Here is a 19127-nt window from a genome sequence, read left to right on the forward strand (position 1 = left end):
GTATCATCATGATGTTGACTCCTGAGTCAATCCAGGGTGTTTTATTCTGTGAAATGAATACATATTTATTTATCATTGAAACATTAAGATCTGTCCATGCTGCCTTTCAGCCTTACTGTAAGATTTGTGCTTTGATGTGGTTTTTATAGTTTTCCCAAGCTCACTCCTGGCTCTTTGTTTTTTTATCAGCAGTGATGATGCAAGACTGCTCTTCTGAGGATCTGAAGACACTCTGCTGCTGTTACCTTGTCTGGAGGCTGAAGACTCTCATTATTTCACAGGTTTTTTATCTAGTATGCAGCCCATTGAAAACCAGGAAAATTTAATTATTCTCCTATATCCTGTCAAGCTTCAGAGATGGTTCTGATGGTTTTTTTTACCAGAAAATGTTCCTGGTATTCCACTGGCTCTAAGAGGTATGAGAGCAGTATGCTTTTGACAACATTATACTTTTGGGGTTTTTTTTTAACTACACGTCTGCCTGCTGTAAGTGCTGCAGAAACACTAAGGTTTTATTTATTTATTTATTTATTTATTAAAACAGGATGTCTGAATTGACCAGTATTCATAATCTTTAAAACATAATAATACAAATGTATCTGAAGTAGATGAAGGAATAATATCAATAATAAATAATTATTCATAAACACTCTAAGTAAAGTTCTTTCATGTAACTTTTTCCTTGGCATCCTAATACTGTCCTGGAAAGCTGTCTAGATTTTTTACCTCAAGGAAGCACTTGCTGCTTCTCTTTGAGAAGATGAGCTATCTCATTAAGATCACAACTCTTGTGAGCAGGAAAAACAGCAAAGGCAAAAATCTGCATGCTTTTCAATATTAATCTTCAATAAAAATGAAACTTGCATATTGCCTTAATTAAGTCAGCGGGATTAATCAATTGCTCAGAGTTAAACATGGGCTTATGCAGATGGCTAATAAGGGTCCTGAATAAAAAAAATAATTTGCAGGTTCAGCTTAAGTTTATACTCCCTGTGGTTCCATGTTCTGACACTCGTGTGAATGACTGCACTTACATCAACACAGCAAACATTAAAAATGCCAAGTACTTAATCAAAAACTATGAGGCATACTTAGATTTTACTTAATCAAGTTGCTTCAAGTGAAAGTTTCCTTCTTGTGGCAAAACTTAATAAGGTAAGAGAAAACCAGATTAATTTCTATGCAGGCATTTTAAGAGGGAGCTTTCTTTGTAACAGAGATCAAGAGTAAATGAAAATGGGAGTTAGATGAGGCAGGGGTTTAAATCAATGGCCAGTATTGAATTAATTTTAATAGTATAAAAAATATTAAGACCCAACTTGTCAGAATCCCTGGACAAAGGCATGCTGCTCTCTGAGAGCTTTATGAAATTGTTGGGATAGTTTCAGCCTTGTTAAAAATTGTGAACAATATTCTTATCTCTCATAAAAATTGATGGCTTTTTAATAAATATACTGAGAGATTTAGGAGCAATTTGTTTGCTGGTGAGTCTAAGAAAATAATGGTTGCAGGATAAGATCTTTTTAGAATATAAATGAATGAAGAGCCTGGCTTTTGTTAAAAAGTAGAAAAATTAAGGACTAATATCAAAATTGGGTTTTGTGCTTTGAATTGTACAAGGAATTGTTGGAAGCCTTCAAGAAAGACAGGGCCTATTCTACAAATCTTGAATGGGTTTATTTGCATTCATGTGTTCAGTATTGTGACAAAATGGCCAAAATAAAATTACACATATGCATGTACATATTAGAAAACCCTTCTCTGCTTTATAAAAGTACGAGAGAGATATTTTGGGTCTCTGCTTCGTGATTTTCCCCTATAATTTCTACTTACCATGCATTACCAAACTTTTATCAACATTTTTCCCATATAAATACCATGTTATTTCATGTAAAATGTAAGTATTTACAGGAACACAGATGAATTAAATAAGTTAACTGGTAATAAAAATTTCTCCAGTCTTCAAGCTTTGCTCACCAGTAATTTTGGATGTTTTTTTCTCTCCTGACTGAATCTCACAATAGCACTTTGTGAAGTTGCCAAATTTTGCTCCTCTTTTTATTCAATTACATACAGATGCACAACATTTTGCATATTAAATTGCTCCGAACTTGAAGCAGGAAAAAATGGAGCCACAGAAATTGAGTCCTGAATTCAGGTCACTGAGAGATTTCAGGAATGTCAATTGTCTACCACTCATCCTTTCTTCTTAATGAGAAAAAAAAATCAGAATGTGAGGCCTGTTTTTCCCTTTCCTCTTATTGGTTAATGATACAAAGGAAGGTACCAAATTGCAGAGATAATCTGCAATGGTCTGAAATCAGACTTTTAAATTAAGTTTAATTGAGTCCCAGAATGCATCAGTGACTCAGTAGGATTCAAAGGGAAACACAAGTGAAAACATTTTTCACTGGTCCACCTGAAAAGCCTGAGATCAAAGGTGTTTAGGTGGCAATAAGGAGAAAATAAATCTGTCATTAGCATTTCCCTGGGAATAATAAAAATCCATTAGCTTCTCTGGAGGAACCAGATTATTGGTTGTGGAGTAAAAGACATGAAACTCATTACTACCTAAGCCATACTTAGGATGATTAATTGGATCAAAACCCCAAGCAAGTCAGGCTGTTATATTTTTAAAACCTATATAACTTAAATATTTTTGACCCATGCACTGTGATTGTGAGGGTACAGGAAGTCTGAGATTCATGTTTGTGAGGTGCCAGGAGATCCCCTCTAACACAGAGACCAGAGCTGTGAACCATTAAGGATTCTGCAGTTGAGTCAGTGGACAAGTAAACCAAATTCTGGGAGAGGAAAATGTGATCACATGAGAACTCAGAAATCTGAACAGGAAGGACCTGAGAAAGATTTTTTAAAACAGTTGGAAAGCTACTTTCATGGAAGTGAAAATGATAGCAAAAAAACATAGTGCAGCAGCAGGAAAATACAACGTAAGAGTAATATTTTAATGGAGACCTGCAGCATCCAAGGGCTCTTAGGGCTGTGATGGAAGGACAAGGACACCAAGCAATCCATAGGCACTTCTTGGGAAGTAAAGAATCCCTGGACTATTGAGGTTCTGCCAGAGGAGCAGATGAAGGTAACACACCCAGTATCTCAGTAACATGTTAATTCCTGTGCAGAACTGTGAGCATATGCAGTTGTATAGCTCCTCTTTTCAATAAACTCTTTCCACCACAGAACTCTCCTTTCCTTTTAGGAAAAATAAAACATTTTTCCATAGACTAACAAAATGAAATAATGAAGATCTGTTTTGGAGACACTATTGGTTTCAAATGGACAAATAACCTGGGCAGTCTTTAATCAGCATACCTGTGAATGGTGGAGATGGGATTATCCCCCTATTCTACAAGGCAAAAGTCACAGATGCTACTAACTTTGAGTACATAATTCAAGGTGTAATTCCTCAATCTCCAGCATATTTGTATTCAAAGGACCATATTGTGCTCAAAGCATCCCCTTTGTTTATGCTAGTTGCAGCTGTGAATGCTCTGTACCTCCAACTAGATCCTAATTCATCTAGAAAATGAAGAACAAATCCATGTAAAATTCCTCAGAAATTTGTAGCAGAGATAGCTTAATTTAGCTTAGAAGTCAATGTTCATTTGCATTATCCATAAAAATATCTTTTTCTGCAGTTATTTTGCTCATTCACTGTAAATCTTCTAAATCCTGCAAAACCTAGGAATGTATCCCAAACTCAACTGTTTTAATGCACAGCTTTGTTCTAAGGCCACATCCATGCCAGGCACAGAAAAAGGGGGTAGGAGAGGTGTTTGGAGAAAATAACACTCTACATGTGTTCATTTATCAATGTATCAAAAAGAAATGTTTCTGACTCAAATAAATCCACTTTCATGGACTGGTCCCTGTTTGAAGCATTTACAGGCACAAGACTTTAAACTCACAGCTGCAAATTAGTGATTTTTTTTTAACTTTTCCCTCATGCACATACAATAAAGAAATCCCATATGAACGCCCGCACTTCAACATTTCCCCTTTTGCGACTGAGGTTTGGTTAACACCTAAGCAAGGACAGAGGCATTAAAGAGGCAGGTGCTGCTGCTTCCACTACTCAGATCACATAATCTTTCTGCTCAGATCACATAATCTTTCTGGGTCCTCTTTTTACTAATCTTGCCCAGAACTTTTAAAATTTGCTTTAAGAATTTTTCAGTTCTAAATTAACTCTTCCATTCTGGGTGAGTGCTTCAAATTGAGTTGAGACAAACTGGGGTTTGGATTAAGTGATCTTTAGATGTCCCATCCAACCCCAATCATTTGGTGATTCCCAGTGGGACTGAAAAAACAAGCAGTTCACAGGATCCTTTCTGCACTTTCACTGAAATTCCAGAAACTCACAGCCTGGAAACAGGAATTTCAGCTTCTGCCAGGGAGCATAACTCCATTCCCTTGCAGATCTTATAGGTGTTAACATGGACCTTAATTAAACACATGCTGTTTGGCCTGGAGCTACGTAGCTGAAATTTGGCTAAGCTTGTAATGGCTCCTTCCAGGCACAGTAACTATTTCTGTTTGATTTTGTTGCTCCTTTTCTTCTTTCCCTTGAAAATTTTGGGAGAATTTTCTGATAAAAACACAGAAAGTAGTGAAAAAAAAAAAAAAAAAGCAAAATGAGAAGAATGGAAAGGAATCAATAGAATCTAGAATTCTGGTGAGGTGAGAAATGAGCCAGGCAACTGAATCCAGCTGGGAATTGGAAAGGAAATGGAACGGAAATGCCTCGCACTGGTTGCATGCAAAGAGCAGGAAGAGGAACCAGTTTGCTGGGCAGGATTGAACGTGGAGGCAAAAAAGGAGAAAAGTTTCTATACAAGGAAACTGCAATCAGGATCCTGTGATGAAAACACAGAAGACAAGGAGCTGGAGTGTAACGGGAGAAGTGTATGTTAAAGAAGCATTTCCAAAGTTAGAAATCACTGCGAGGTGCAGCAGCTTGTGTAAGGCTCTGGTGGACACTGAGTGGAACAAACTTTCTCCAGACCTCTTGGCTCTGAGTTCTGAACAGCAGAAAGGCAGCCATAGGGTTTATATGTGGAAAAAACTCCTGGCAGCATAAAACAGCTGTGTAGCAACATATTTCCTCTCCAGGTCCTTCCAATAAATTGGGTGTAATTCCCACTAACAATCCTCTTTGTGAGACCTAATGTATTCATCTCATGTTGGATCCAGAATCCTTAGCTTTCCTGTCTGAAATATTTTCCATGACTGAAGCAGGTTTCTCTAGTCCATCGGTGGATAATCTTTGCAACATCTTCACTGTCTCTCTTTCTCTCCTGAAGTTAACAAGGAGCTGATCTTATTCTACACATCAGCTTCCTGGAGTTTCACAATGCAGTAGCAGAAGAGATGGCAGGGAATGAAAATGGGAACCTGGTCTCAGTGTTCACCACAGCTGGCTGTGGACTGGCCCACTGCAGCTGGAGGGACACAGCTGGCGTTGAATGCCACTGGCATTAGGAAGGGGTTTAGTGGGCTGGATAAAGAGTGGGGAAAACTGGAAGTGGTTGGGAAAAGGGTTGGAATTGTGTGCAAAGGAGATCCTCCTTCTCAAAGGAGCCTGTGACTTGGACAACAGGAAGACTGAGCCTGGGGTTCAGGAGTGGAAATTGGAATCTGAGAAAAATGAGAGTGGGATAAAATTCTGGGACTGGGAAAAATTAGGGCAGTCCCAGTGGGAGGGGATAAGCAGAATCAGTCAAACATGACAAAAAGAACAGAATTGTCTTCAACCATTAGAGTGTATTCCCCTTGTGATCCTAGAGAAAAAGGCACACATCCCCATGGCTATGACTGATGCATGGCTTGACTATCATAACCTGTGATCATCTTAGAGATGATCTCACAATGGATCTGCAAAATGGCATTAAACTAATTAATGTAGGCTGTGCTTAATCCTGGTATTTCCTAACTTCACTGGGCTTGACTTCACCACATTAGTACACTCTTTACAGTGCTCTGGAGACTACAGGTGTATTATAAATGTATATAGCATTAGTCTCAATTAGCTACTCTCTGTTTTTGAAAAATGGAATTAAAATATCCTTTGATTTTAAATATTGATTTGGCTTGCATGAATTTTCCTTTTGATTTTTACTCTTCTATACAAATAATTGTAAAAGTACACTATAAAGCAGTTTGTCAGTAATAACTATGACTTACAGAACAGTCCCAGGTGTATGAACATTAATTATGACTTATTATTAACAAATGAATTAACTGATCATTCATTTTATAATTACTTTCCAAGAATCTAGCCCATCCGTGTTAACTTTGCAAAAATCCCACAGAAATCTACTGGAAGGACTCTCAGAGCACACTGCTGATCCTAGACACAAGCTGTGTCTTACTCATTAGCATTTCTTTTCAGACATGAAAACTGCCTCACAAAGCGACCTCATTCTAGGAGCCAGGGCTTTAAAAAATGTAGAATTTTGGGACATGTGATTAAAGAATTGGACACACTGAGAAGTGGCAAGATTGTGGATGCTACAGGTGGTCACATACAACTGAATCTGATTCTGTGATACTCTGAATTATCCTTATTGTTTGAATCATGTATCATTTGCTTGTTTTATTTTAGAAAGCAATATTTCTTATGTATAACCTTTCCTCCCCTGTTCACTCATCCATCTGTTGTACTACATAAATACTTCTTGTGTTCTGTAAAACCTGTCTTTGCAATCCTTCCTCACTAACTCACTTTTCTCTCATTCAAAATGTCTGTATTTTCATTACTTTCACAACTTTCAGGATTGCTATGAATTTGCCATATAGTTTATTTATTCTTTGTGGTAATGGCCATAAAAATGGAAACAAAGAAAACAGATTTCCACCTTAGTCCTCTGATCTTTGGAAGGTCAGTTTTCCCTAGTCTTCCAGCCTTCCATAGCACTGATTGTTAAGGGTTAACAGAAGTTTGCTTGTGATTACTTTATATTCAATTCACTCCAAGTGCTTTGTTTTCCCTAGTCGTCCAGCCTTCCATAGCACAGAAGTTTGCTTGTGATTACTTTATATTCAATTCACTCCAAGTGCTTTTTCTAGTTTTCAACAGTTTACATGGTTGGGTGGGCTGTCCTACAATGAGTGGCTGAGGGACCTGAGGGTGTTCAGCCTGGAGAAAAGGAGAAACAGGGGGGACCTTATCACTCTCTACAACCACCTGCAAGGATGCTGTAGCCAGGTGGGGAATTGGGTTCTTGACCCCGGTAACAAGGGATAGGATGAGACGATAGTCCTAAACTGTGCCAGGGAAGGTTGAGGTTGGACATTAGGAAGAATTTCTTCACAGAGGGAGTGATTAGACATTGGAATGAGCTGCCCAGGAAGGTACTAGAATCAATGTCCCTGAAGGTGTTCAAAGAATCACTGAGCGTGGCACTCAGTGCCTTGGTCTAGTGTACAATTCAGTCATAGGCTGGACTCCAGTCTAGTAGATTCTGCGATTATTAGAGGACATTCACTTTTTTTGCTATATAAGGTGACCCACAGTCCTGCAGGTCTCCTCCAGGCCTTTTTATGGGCCCAGAAGAGCCCTTCAGCTGGTTTACAGGCACAGACCAACACTTTCCTCGTCTCATGACGGCACCAGCCACAGGGTGTGACTGAACAGTGGGCTGTGAACGGCCGGACGGATCCACTCGCACCGAGAGGATGGAGCCCTTGCTGTGTGGCTGTTCGGGGAGCGCTGCCCTCCTGCCCCGGGCTCACTGTGGTGACAGGCTGCTGCGATGCACGCGATGCGACAGCGCATCGTGGCTTTGCCAGGGCCCTATGCCAAACCTCGCCCTCACGGACGGCACATGGCGGAGCGGCACACCTGACCTCCCCTTCCCCACGATGCCGGTGACAGGGCCACTCTCCCCGGACGCTCCGTGCCCTGCCAGGGCCGTCTCTCGGGTCCTTGCAGGAGCACCAGATTCCACCCAACAGATCGTCCCCTCGCTCCCTGAGGAGCCCAGAGCATCCCACAGAGCTGCCGGGCGGACGGCCCGACCTTCAGGGGAGCCGCCCCGCGGCCCCGCCCTGCAGGCCCGGCGCAGGGCGGGCGGGCAGGTGAGGCGGCGCCGGCCATTGGGAGGCGGGCGGTGACCGGCGCCGAGCCGCCCCGCCCCGCCGCTATATGAGGCGAGGGGCGGGCGGCGGGGCGGGCCTGAGCGTGTGCGGGCACCGAGGTGAGCGGGGAGGCGGGAGCGAGCCAGCGAGCCAGGCTGTGTGGGGCCGGCGGAGCGCGGGCCCCGCAGCGCGGCGGCCGCGGGAGGCGGAGGAGGAGAATCCCCCGGCAGGAAGGAGCCGCTGTTCCTCTCTTCCCCGCTCCTTCGCCGCCGCCCCGCTCGGGGAGCCGTGGCGGCCGTGCCCTCCTCCCCCCGGGAGGGGCTGCCTGCCCACCCCTGGCAAGGACGCGATGGAGGGCTCGCCCCGGCTCCCCCGGCGGCCGAGGCTGTCCCGGGGAAAGGCAGGCTTTGCCCTGGCTGCCCGCTGGGGTGATGTGGTGCGGCCTCCCCCGCGGCGGGCAGGCAGAATTGTGGTGTCATTGCTTTCCAGGAGCAGGTGTCCGTAAGTAGTTGAAGATAAGGGTGGCCGAGCATCTCTTGCAGAAACTCTGCTCAAGGTTACAGCCCGTCCAATGGAAGCCAGTGTCTTGCTGTGGCACAGGCACGTTTTTTGGATGGGTATAGGCAGGGACCAGTTCCTCACGGAGAATGATGCTGTTGTAACTAAGCTGGCTTAGTTTGCTTTATCAAACGTTTTTTGGTTTTTTTGTTTTTTTTTTTTTTTTTTCTGTGTGGTTTTTTTTTTTTTTTTTCCTGTGTGGATTTTTTTTTTATTTTAATTGAATTTGTCTTTAAGTTCTCGGTTGGATTGCTGCGGAGGTCATGAAAGGGTAAAACCGTTTTAAGGGGATTGAGAAGAAGGGGGGCTGTACCTTCAAGCATGGCCCTTCTAAATTTTCATTCAGGCTGCAGCCCAGATGCCAGGCTGGCGGTGTGATTTGCAATTGCTTGCTTGCAGTTTTTCTCCTGTGGATGATGTGTGCAGGAAACCTGCCTAGTTTTATATGGTCACTATACTGAGTTTCTGGAATCATCCCCAGTGCTGTCTAATTCTGCCTATGTAAAGGATTTTTGGTGTCTGGATGGGTGGGGAGTCTGCAAACAATACGAAGTTTGCCTTGCTTTGAAATTCTTGCTACAGATATTTTGAAAGGGAGGGAGAAGCGTGGAAAATTTGTGATCAGTCCTTCCCGAGGCTCAGTTTTGAGGCTAAATGTTCTGAATGTGTGATGTGACAAGAAAAGATGTAACTTAAAAGGGGGAGCAGGGTGTGAGAGAGCTAAATAAGAGTTTCTTTGCAGCTCCATCCATTTCAATGGTGCGGCTTTCCCAAGCCCCTTTCCATCGTCCATCATCACCTTCAGGCCGGTCGGAGGAAGGGGAGGAGAAGAGGATGAAGGCGGCCAAGCAGCAGGTGACCCCGGCTGGGGAGAGCCCGGCTCCCGCCAGCCCCCTGCAGTCCGCGCTGAGCACGGCGGCCTCTCCTTCCCAGGCCTATGAGATCTACATCGACAACGGGCTCATCTGCCTCAAACACAAGATCAGGAACATCGAGAAAAAGAAGGTAACTTGGGGTTTCTTGCCCATGGCACCTATTTAAGCTGCCGATAGTAAAGCTCATTGCCTTTAAAATATTTCATGTTATTTCCATTATTTTTAACAGCTGGAATAAGGTTGTGTGTGTATATAGAGAGCCAGTTTATGTTGATCGAAACTAATGATGCTTCTCGTGACCAAATCAGTTCAGAACAAACTTGCATCTGATTTAAACGTGATTATAGTCTTGAGAAATCGTTCATCAATTATATGCATTAATTTAGATGTAAATTGTTTGTAAAATTGGAAGTTAGAACAAGTGTTTCCTCTGACGGTGGAGATGTCAGATTGTGTTAAATATGAATTGCCCTTTATTTTGCATAAATATTTGACTTGCATATTTTAAATACAAGCAAATGTTATTGACTGGGAAACTTATACAGAAATCCTCCAAAACTTGATCTCTTGTTTTGCCCTCTGCTTTCCTGAGGCTGGGGGGACAGAACAGTGTTAGTAAGACTAATAACTGAGATAATTATACACCTAAAACATTGTAGCTATGGCTAGTCAGACTTCTGCATTCTAAGGTTTTTCTGCTGATTGGCAGCTGACTGTGTGCTTGGGTTTGAGTTGAGAGAATGTTGTTTTCTGTAGGATAAAAGATGTAAAGGTGTTGTTGCTTTCAGTGCTGGATCAGGATTACAAGTAAAGCAATTGTGTGAGTATGTTGTGCTACTCTAAATGTCTGAAAAGCTTTTAGTTATGTATTGTGGCACGGAGAGAGAGTAGATCAGACATCTGGCCATGTGCTTTGGGGACTTGATCCTCCTGCCGGAGATGCAGTATTACTGCTGTCTCATGTCATGCATCATGCTGTAATTTTGAATAACATCAGACAAGCATGGTTCCTTTGTGTGATTAAACAACTTTGTGTTGTATTCTAATTCTGTCCAAGGACGCTTCTTGTTGTGAATTTCTCTGGTACCTTTGATTTTCACGTGAATGACAATATGGCCTTATCAGCAAATAAAACTAACTTACTGAAATGAGTAGAAAGTGTTCCTAGTCTTACACTCCTATAGGTACTGTGTCAGTGAAGCTCTGGATACACAAATGGAAGAGTATCTGACTTCATGGCAGTGAAGTCACCTTTCTTTTCCCTAAAGAAGTTTTGCAATACCAAATAATTTAGTTTGGTATTATTTACATCAGCATTTAAAGACTGCTTTAGTATATTGGAAATAAATCTTATTTCTTCCCTGAATACATTTGTCCACTTTCTTAGGGGTCAGGGCTATAATTTTTGATGTAACTAAAGCCAAGTTTTTGAAAGACACAGCAAGGATTATTCAAGGATAATATAACTAAATTCCAGCACTGACTTGGGAAAGCTAAACAAGCCTACCTTAAACAAGGACACTGGATGTATTTGAAGCCATTTAAAGATCTTGGATCAATGCATTAATAGTTCTTAAATGAAACAAAAGTAGCAAGTAAGAACTGAAAGATCAGTGATAGGGAAAGGAAGTAGACAGTCCTGCAGTCTGAAATTGCCAAATCAAAGTCATAGTAAAACTCGGTGTTCCTTTCTCCAGAAACAAGAGGAAGTAGGAGGTTTTCTATTCTATGTTACAGTATTTCACTCATGCCCCTTGCTTAATTTTTGTATTGGTTTCTGTATAATATTTGCTTTGAATTTTCTGCAGCTCAAACTAGAAGATTACAAAGATCGTCTGAAGAAGGGGGAAGCCCTCAATCAAGACCAATTGGTAAGCTTGCTTTTTATACAGGAGTGGAAGGCCTCAAAACCTTCTGATCTGGCAGGAAGGATGGGTTGCTGAAGGAAATGAGGGTGTTTTTATAGAAGCAGTACCTAAAGGTACTTTTCACAAAACCAAATTAACAAATTATTGGTTATCAGACTGAATGTTGAGCCCATAAGCTCTGTTGCCTGTTTTGACCTTGATGGTGTTCCCTGAAAGAATAGAAGATCTCTGTTTATCTTTCCTCTGTGGACTTTCAGCTTCAGTGCTCCTGCACCTCTGTTTCTTAATGAGGTATCTGTGTACAGCTGATCTATATGGCAGTGCAGTGTTAGAACCCAAGCCTCAAGAATTCTGAAGTGGCTAATTAATCCTCATGATTTCTTCATTAGCAGCTATTACTCGAAATTGCCTGTTGTCTGCACAGTGCTGTTGGTTACAAGTAGCTGTTAATATAACTGACAGTGCTGTCTCTTTTTTGTCTTGGTCTGGAATGGATTTTAGATCTGAAACCAAATTTCTGTAACATGAAAGCTTTAGCAGAGCTGAGTAGCAGTGTCACATAATCCAAAGACTTTATTGCTCTACTAATCTAGGGGTGACATTTTTAAAATGTAGTGGGGACATGCTGAAGAGTAATTGTCTGATGAGGGCTACTGACACTTCAGTGATAGTACTGGTCCTGCTAATGAACCAGCTGGAAAAATGTCACTGATTGCTAACTTTATCACAGTGCAGCAGTCTGAGAACACAAATTATATTTTCTTACTGTGACTCATTTGTAAAGGAGTTAGACATGAGTGGGATAAGAGGGGGAAAACGGTGCCTTCTTAGAAGTGGAGTAAACCTGTTGGAGTAAATTGTCACTTAGTACTTAACTACAAAATCTGATGTGGTCTCTTGCCTTATCAAGTGCAAAAGTAAATTAGTTAAATCTGATGGTTTGGAGTAGGTTGATGACCTTTAGATTCCTCTCAACTCAATCTTCAATCAGGTGGGCAAGAAACTTTTGTGTTTAGATCATTGGTGTTCTTCACAATCTGTTTGCTGCCACAAACAGTGAGACTATTGAACAATGTTCTCTAAGTTGGAATAGTCTTGAATGTATTGACTGCTTTGGTATATGCCCTGGACTGTGAAAAGCTGTTAGGTGACAGTGTTTGGAAAATGACATTAACTTGGTTACTGGTTTTTAGTATTCCTACCTGGCTTCACTTTTTGAGTTTTAGTGTCTTCATCCCAGTTTGTGGAGTTTCTTAGGCTACTAAAATGAAGAACTGGATTGTCTTCTTAGTGAACTGACAAGTGGTAGTCAGATTGTTCAGGTGACCATAGTAAAGCACATATGCACTCAATATTTAATTAATAATCTTTTAAAGTTCCCTGCTTCAGTGGTTAAGATACAGAAATACTGCATTTGTAACTTTCAGATGCAAATTTGTGGTGTATATACAAGTTGAAGCTGGAGTAGAGCTTAAAAGATCTTAACACCTAAAGAAACCAGCTGCCTTATAATACAGTGGTGCTCTAATATAACTTGATGTAATCTATAGCTTTAATTTTCTCACACAGAGGAAGAAGTGCATGTCTGGTGATGAACTTGTTTTGCAAGTAATTTGGATTAAGCTGTAATTACTTATGGTGCATGCCTGCCAGACCTAACGTGTGTGCTACCTTTACATTAGGAAACATTTGTTTCAAAAATGAGGAGCTTCCAGCAGCTTATTGTCTGTTTTGCAAGTTGAGCAGCTTTTCCTCAGTTCTGTTCTTCCAACATGCTGTTAATGAATGTTAATAACGGGTGTGACAGAAGAAAGCTATTGCTTTCCTGTGGGCTGAGGTACAGCCTGTCATGAGAGCTGTGGTAGCTGTTCTTGATGTTTTCATGTGCAGAGTTTTACTCTGCAATTTGTGTTGTTACAAGCACAATTACTGTAACCTGACTAGTAAATTGTTGGTGTTAATTGTGAGTCTTCCTCAAATGTGTGGGCATTGGTTTCTTAGAAGTTATTCTCTCAAGTGCTAAGTGAATTGCTAAATAGTACTTCAAAGCTGCTTGATAAATTGTGTGAAGACAAACCTCAACTACCATGTGAGAAGCTTGCACTATGTGTTGAGTAGCATTTAGTCCAGGTAGTGTCTAGTATGTCACAAACAATGGAATAAAAGTAACTGAGCAGTCAAACTGAACAAATGAACATATAACTTGTTTTCCAGTTGCTTAGGAGCACATATGGAATTTGCAGATGCCCTCAATCTTATTGGGACAGTAGATTAAGCTTTTGTCACTGCACTGATGAAACACTAAACACTTACACTGCTGTAAAAGAGTTTTATATTAGACTGATGAGCCTGTTCTAGAAAAACCAGTGATATCATGTCAGGAGATAAACCAAATTGGGTGTAAAGCACATGTGAACTGGAATTAAACTTGTTACTTCATGTCTTGTGGTGTGAAGATATGGGCAGCATGTCTGGACTACAGCATTTTTCTATCTTCAGAGCTGTCAAGGGAACTTAGAGAAATTAATTGACCCATTAAAAGTGAGGTATATCAAAATGCAATTAATAATCTACTGCAATTAGTATTTTTGAAGGCTAGCCAGTAAAATATTGGTTAAAGTCATTAGTGAAGACAGGAACATGGCTTCTTTTGTGGAAACTAAATTGGAAAGACTTATTTCTGGAAGTATGACTTGCCTTGTATATTTCTAAAGTTTGAACAAATTTTCTTTAAAGGCATTAGTTAAGCATGAGGGTAGAAGATATGTGCTAAATTTCTCCTGTATTCCTTCCAGGCTTTTAGACCAGTCTGATTTTAAGTAGCTGTTTACTTCTGATTGCCAAGACCTATATAGGCAAACTTGTAGGATATCTGTGTGGTGGTATGAGCTGGCTTTGAACTGCATCTCAGACAGTTGCAGGTGAATAATATTTGCAATTAGAGTGCCAGGCATGGGCACAGTATCTTTAAAAAGCTACAGTTTGAGAAAAGAACACATTAAATGACAACTTTACAATGAGAATTTAAGTACAAGGCAATAGAGTTGCAATCAGTAGTCTTAGGCATGAAAAATATATTTTTTATCTATTCCTTTGTAGGAGGCAGTAGAGAAATATGATGAAGTAGTGCACAACCTGGAATTTGCCAAGGAGCTTCAGAAGACTTTTTCAGGGCTTAGCCAAGATGTAAGTATAACTATTCTTGTCTATATTGACAGGAGGAAACTGCAAAACTTTGTGCTACTACTTTAATGGCTATACTTCTATTCCAGTACACCCCTTGCTAGGAAGTTCCTGCCTTGTATCTCTGCAGCAGCGAAGCTTAGGCATAGGCTGAGGAGCAGTTAATTAAGGAGAACTGATTATTTGGTGCGTGTTAACCAGTTGTCTGTTTCTGATCACTTGGTAGGCAAAGGCTAAAGAAGCTTCAGTGACTCCAGTGGTGGGCCCCCTGAATGGCTGGGGCCTGGAAAATGAGACCTGTGAGGAGAGCCTGGAACAACTGGGCTTGTTGGGCCTGCTGGTGAAGTGAAGGTTTGCCAGGAGATGCACTATTATCCTTCAGACAGCAAATACTGAAAGAGCTGGGTTTTTTGCTGAGGGATGTGGTAGGAGAAGCAATGATCATTACTTGAAATAGATGCTAACTGGGTAGGAGGAAATGGTCACTCAATGGGTGATTAAACATTAGAAGTAGGCTGCCTAGGGAAGTGGTAAAATCTGTCCTTGGATTTCTTCAACCCTTGTATGCATGAAGTTCCAAGCAATCTGATCTTGATTCACTGTAGCCTTTCTGGAGGCTGGGCTAGACAATGTCTCAGGATCCCTTCCAAAATGAATTTTTTACTGCTTCTGGTGAGGGAAAGTGCTGGTTTTAAATCACTTTGACTTCAATGAGAAGTACATCCCTCAGTAAAATTTAACTGAAGCTTGTGGAGTTTGCTACTCAATCTGCTGTAGTTGTCTCTAATTGTGGCAAGATACTGATTTAGTGCTTTATTTAGGCCTTTGTTCAGGATTTTAGGCACTCCATACATGATTTTTATGCAAACAAGGTTTTATCTTTGGAGAAACTGGTCTCTTGGCTCAAGCAAATTCTACACTTATAGAAGATTTGATCCAAGGTAGTGGTAGGGAAGCTAAACATGATTAGTCACTGCTCTGGCATTATTTCTACAGAATGCTGAAGGACTGGTACCTTGTAACCCAGTATATCTTTGAGCAGGTGTTTTAAGTAATCCAGCATTCTACCAGTTCATGTTTGTTCTTGAACTTATGTTGTATTTAAAGGCTAACCCACCTTGTTTTTAACTTGGCTCTGCTTCTGCTGATATGGATTCTACAGCCAACAGCCATTACTGGAACATTAAGGGCCATTCTGGCAACAGCATCCTTTGCAGTGTGTTGTAGGAAACAAAATTGTCATAGATTGACACATATTGAGGCATTTTAAATTCTGCAGTTACTAGGTTAGCTTCTGCTGGGTAGTTCTGTTAGTGCACGATGAGAGACTTGAATGCATATTCTGTATGTGTTCTATAATTTCATGTTGTTGCTTATTTAATGAGTGTTTTGGCCTTCTGCCAACAGAAATAATTGTAGGCTTCTGCTGTATCTTTTAAGCTGGAGTATTCAAAAGTGAAGAGCAGTTGTCTTACTAGAAGAAACTTGTGACAACTTCTGCCTCTCTAACTGTGGTAAATGTTAAAGGTCAGCTAGGCCTGGATCAATGCATTGGTATCAATTCTATCAGTTTCTTTAAAAGTTGTTACAACAAAACAACTAGCAGGCATAATCAGAGTCTAGATATCACAAAGGCATATCACAAGTGAAGTTACCAGTATCTAGTTTGACTGAAAGTTGGATGTGTAGACAATTAGTAGATAAATGGGGAGCTCTTCCAAAGGAGGAGCTTAAAAGATTCTGGATATCTGAAGAATTAGGAGCTTCTCTTATCTAACCAAAATGAATAGTTGGTTTCCTCATTGTAGGATAATCAATACTAGTACTCAATGTTTTGTCCTAGAATCTTGTTACTAAACAGGATTAAATACTCACTTGTGTTTAATTGTTGAATTTTGCATTAAAATAGCTGCTGAAAGCACAGAAGAAGGCTCAGCGGAGAGAGAGTCTATTGAAGCTGGAAGCAGAGAAAAAGAAGCTGCGTACAATACTTCAAGTGCAGTATGTGCTGCAGAACTTCACTCAAGAGCATGTTCAGAAAGATTTCAAAGGTGGTGTGAATGGTGCAATATACTTGCCTTCTAAAGAACTAGACTACCTCATAAGATTTGCAAAACTGACATGTCCAGAAAGAAATGAGAACCTGAGGTAAGTTCAGGGATTTTTGTCTAATTCGTATGCTTAATTTGTTGTGGTAAATGTCCTCTCTTTGACACTGCTGTGTCTTTAAATACCATGTTTTGGAACACTAATTAAAATTCTCTTCAATACACTTGATTTTGTCTGAGATTAGGAATGTGAAGATTTACCTTGGAGCATTAGAGGGAAGCTGCAGTATTACAGCCTCAGGTGCAGGTTGCAGACAGACTTTGCCATTTTATGTCTCCCTGTGGGACTGAGGGGACATAGTCCAATACCATCCTTAGCAGGGGAGGCTGGGGATGTGCTGCTTCTCTGAGATCTCACTGCTCATGAAATGAAAAAAGTGCTGTAAAATCAGAACTTTCTGTATTCTGTATTTACATTGATGATTTAGATTGATGATTCAGGTGTGCTTCTTTATTCCAGAGGAATGCAAGATGGTGCTCTTGCTGTTAGCTTCAAAGTGGTTTTAAAAAATTGCCTGAAGTTTTTGATACCTTTGCACTAAATGTCATGCATGTTACCATGGTGTTACAGAGGTAATGTCAGTATCAGTGCTCATGTGGCACTGCTCTGGTGCTGTGATGGCTCATGCTTAGTGTGACAGCCTGTCTGGTAGGGTAGTGCAGCAAGAACTGGATTTGAATATGGAATAAGTAGTTATTAGGTGGTAAGTTGAGACACTTTATGGATAAGTCATGTTTGACTATGGACTAATTCTTTAAGTGCCTCAAAATTCTAGTCACTTGTCATACACTAGACTTGCCTAATCTTTGCTCTTTAGTTAACTACTTCCAAGTAACAGCTGCTTATAAAAAGCTACACAACAGGAGTGTCTCATCCCAATGAAGTAACTTTGTTTCTAGTTTACTCTTATGGTATTGCTTCTACAAGAAGTATAAACCTTTCTGTTGGGATACTGTGTTTCATTGCAGTGGACTGAAAATTCCATCTTCTGGAGGAGGTGGATCTTGGACCTATAGTAAATTTTCCCAGGAGCTGCTAGTTAGTGAGAATGGCAGCTATTGTGGTTGCACATATACAAGTCGATCCAGTAAATGTGGCCAGCTGATTAAAGAGCAGTTGTTGCCCTGTTTGGGAATCCTGGCTTGTAATGCAATTCAGCCACGTGGTTTTGTGGGACAGTGCTTAGGATCTCTATATTGACCAACAAAAGAAGTTAGGTTTGCTAGGTTAAATCCTGTGCAGACAGAGACAGCTGAATTACTTCCAGTGGCTTCAGGGCTTACTATTCACTCTGTGTATGCAGGAGACGTATGAAGTCTGGACATTCACTAATGTTATAAAATGAGGGATACTGGGAGAGTGCAGCACTTGATCTTGGCTATGATTCTACCTGGTAAAACTGTCATTTGTTTTAGTGTTGAAGACCAGATGGAGCAATCATCTCTCTACTTCTGGGACCTTCTAGAAGGAAGTGAGAAACCTGTGGTTGGAACAACTTGTGAGTGTCTCATCTAGAGAAATAACATAAAGATCTAAAATTTGTGTGCTTGTTAAACATCTTAAAACCAGTGAATACACATGGAAGGCTACCAAATTAATTACATTCAAGTGATGTGTGTATCTCAATCCTCCAAGGATGAATGGCTGTTCCTAGTTCAGTTAAGTACAGGTCAATCAATGCCATATACTTTCCTCTTCCAATCAAGATTTACTCTTCAATCAGTGTACTAGCATATTTTTGAGGAATACTGCTGGTAGCAATTCAAAACCTGATGAATGAATACCTTACACAACAGTGGGAAGCTTTTTATATAGCTATGTGCACATGGGTTAAGCTTGGAACAGTTCCCAGCCATGAAATGCTTAGCTGAGTACCCTGATGTATTACAAAGCTTCAGTGGCCCTGGGCTGAAGGTTCCACAGCACTGAAGAGTCTCCTTTCTTTGTAGGGATTCTAGACTCATACCTGTTGTCTCCCTACAGTGCAGGACACCACACTAGTTATTAACTTAGATTTCACATCATGCACAGTTGCAGTCTTTCTTTGATGTAATGGAAGTGTCCTGACTTTTCAAACATACCAAAATCTGTAGGACTCTACAGATCTTCTTGCTTTTGTGGCACAGTTCCAAAATTCCTGGTTGTAAGCCAACATACACATTGTGTTCCTATTTACAACTTGCTTGTGAGGAAGCTGCCCTTAATTGAGTTGTAGTGTCTTTCTATTGCAAACAGCCCTTGCTTGTTGTGTTTATGCCAGCCTTGTAGCGCTGTGTGGCAGGCATCTTTCATTTGTTACTGACAACAATGCTGAAACTGTTAGAACAGAGCATTAGTGTGACTTGTTTGTTCCACATACAGGTAGCTGAACTGACAGCTAGGTGTTAAATCTTCCCATGTAGTTCTGGACAAGCTGCAGGCTTGGATTGCTACA

At 40.8% G+C, this 19127-nt stretch overlaps 1 protein-coding gene across 4 annotated transcripts in view; it reads left to right on the forward strand.

Moving 5' to 3' along the window:
• The first annotated feature begins 8275 nt into the window (after positions 1–8275).
• CAPRIN2 (caprin family member 2) overlaps positions 8276–19127 on the forward strand; it is a 34003-nt gene continuing 23151 nt past the window's right edge. For 3 of the 4 annotated variants that reach the window (XM_041398813.1, XM_041398814.1, XM_041398816.1), the window contains exons 1-6: positions 8276–8601; positions 9401–9663; positions 11342–11404; positions 14501–14587; positions 16494–16732; positions 18109–18191. In XM_041398813.1, the coding sequence (XP_041254747.1) occupies positions 8532–8601; positions 9401–9663; positions 11342–11404; positions 14501–14587; positions 16494–16732; positions 18109–18191 (805 nt within the window). In that variant the 5' untranslated portion in view covers positions 8276–8531. The remainder of the gene's footprint in view (positions 8602–9400; positions 9664–11341; positions 11405–14500; positions 14588–16493; positions 16733–18108; positions 18192–19127) is intronic. The other variant, XM_041398815.1, reaches the window with a different exon arrangement.

Source organism: Onychostruthus taczanowskii, unplaced genomic scaffold (assembly GCF_017590055.1).
Source record: "Onychostruthus taczanowskii isolate IOZ18803 unplaced genomic scaffold, ASM1759005v1 scaffold15, whole genome shotgun sequence".
NCBI lineage: Eukaryota > Metazoa > Chordata > Aves > Passeriformes > Passeridae > Onychostruthus > Onychostruthus taczanowskii.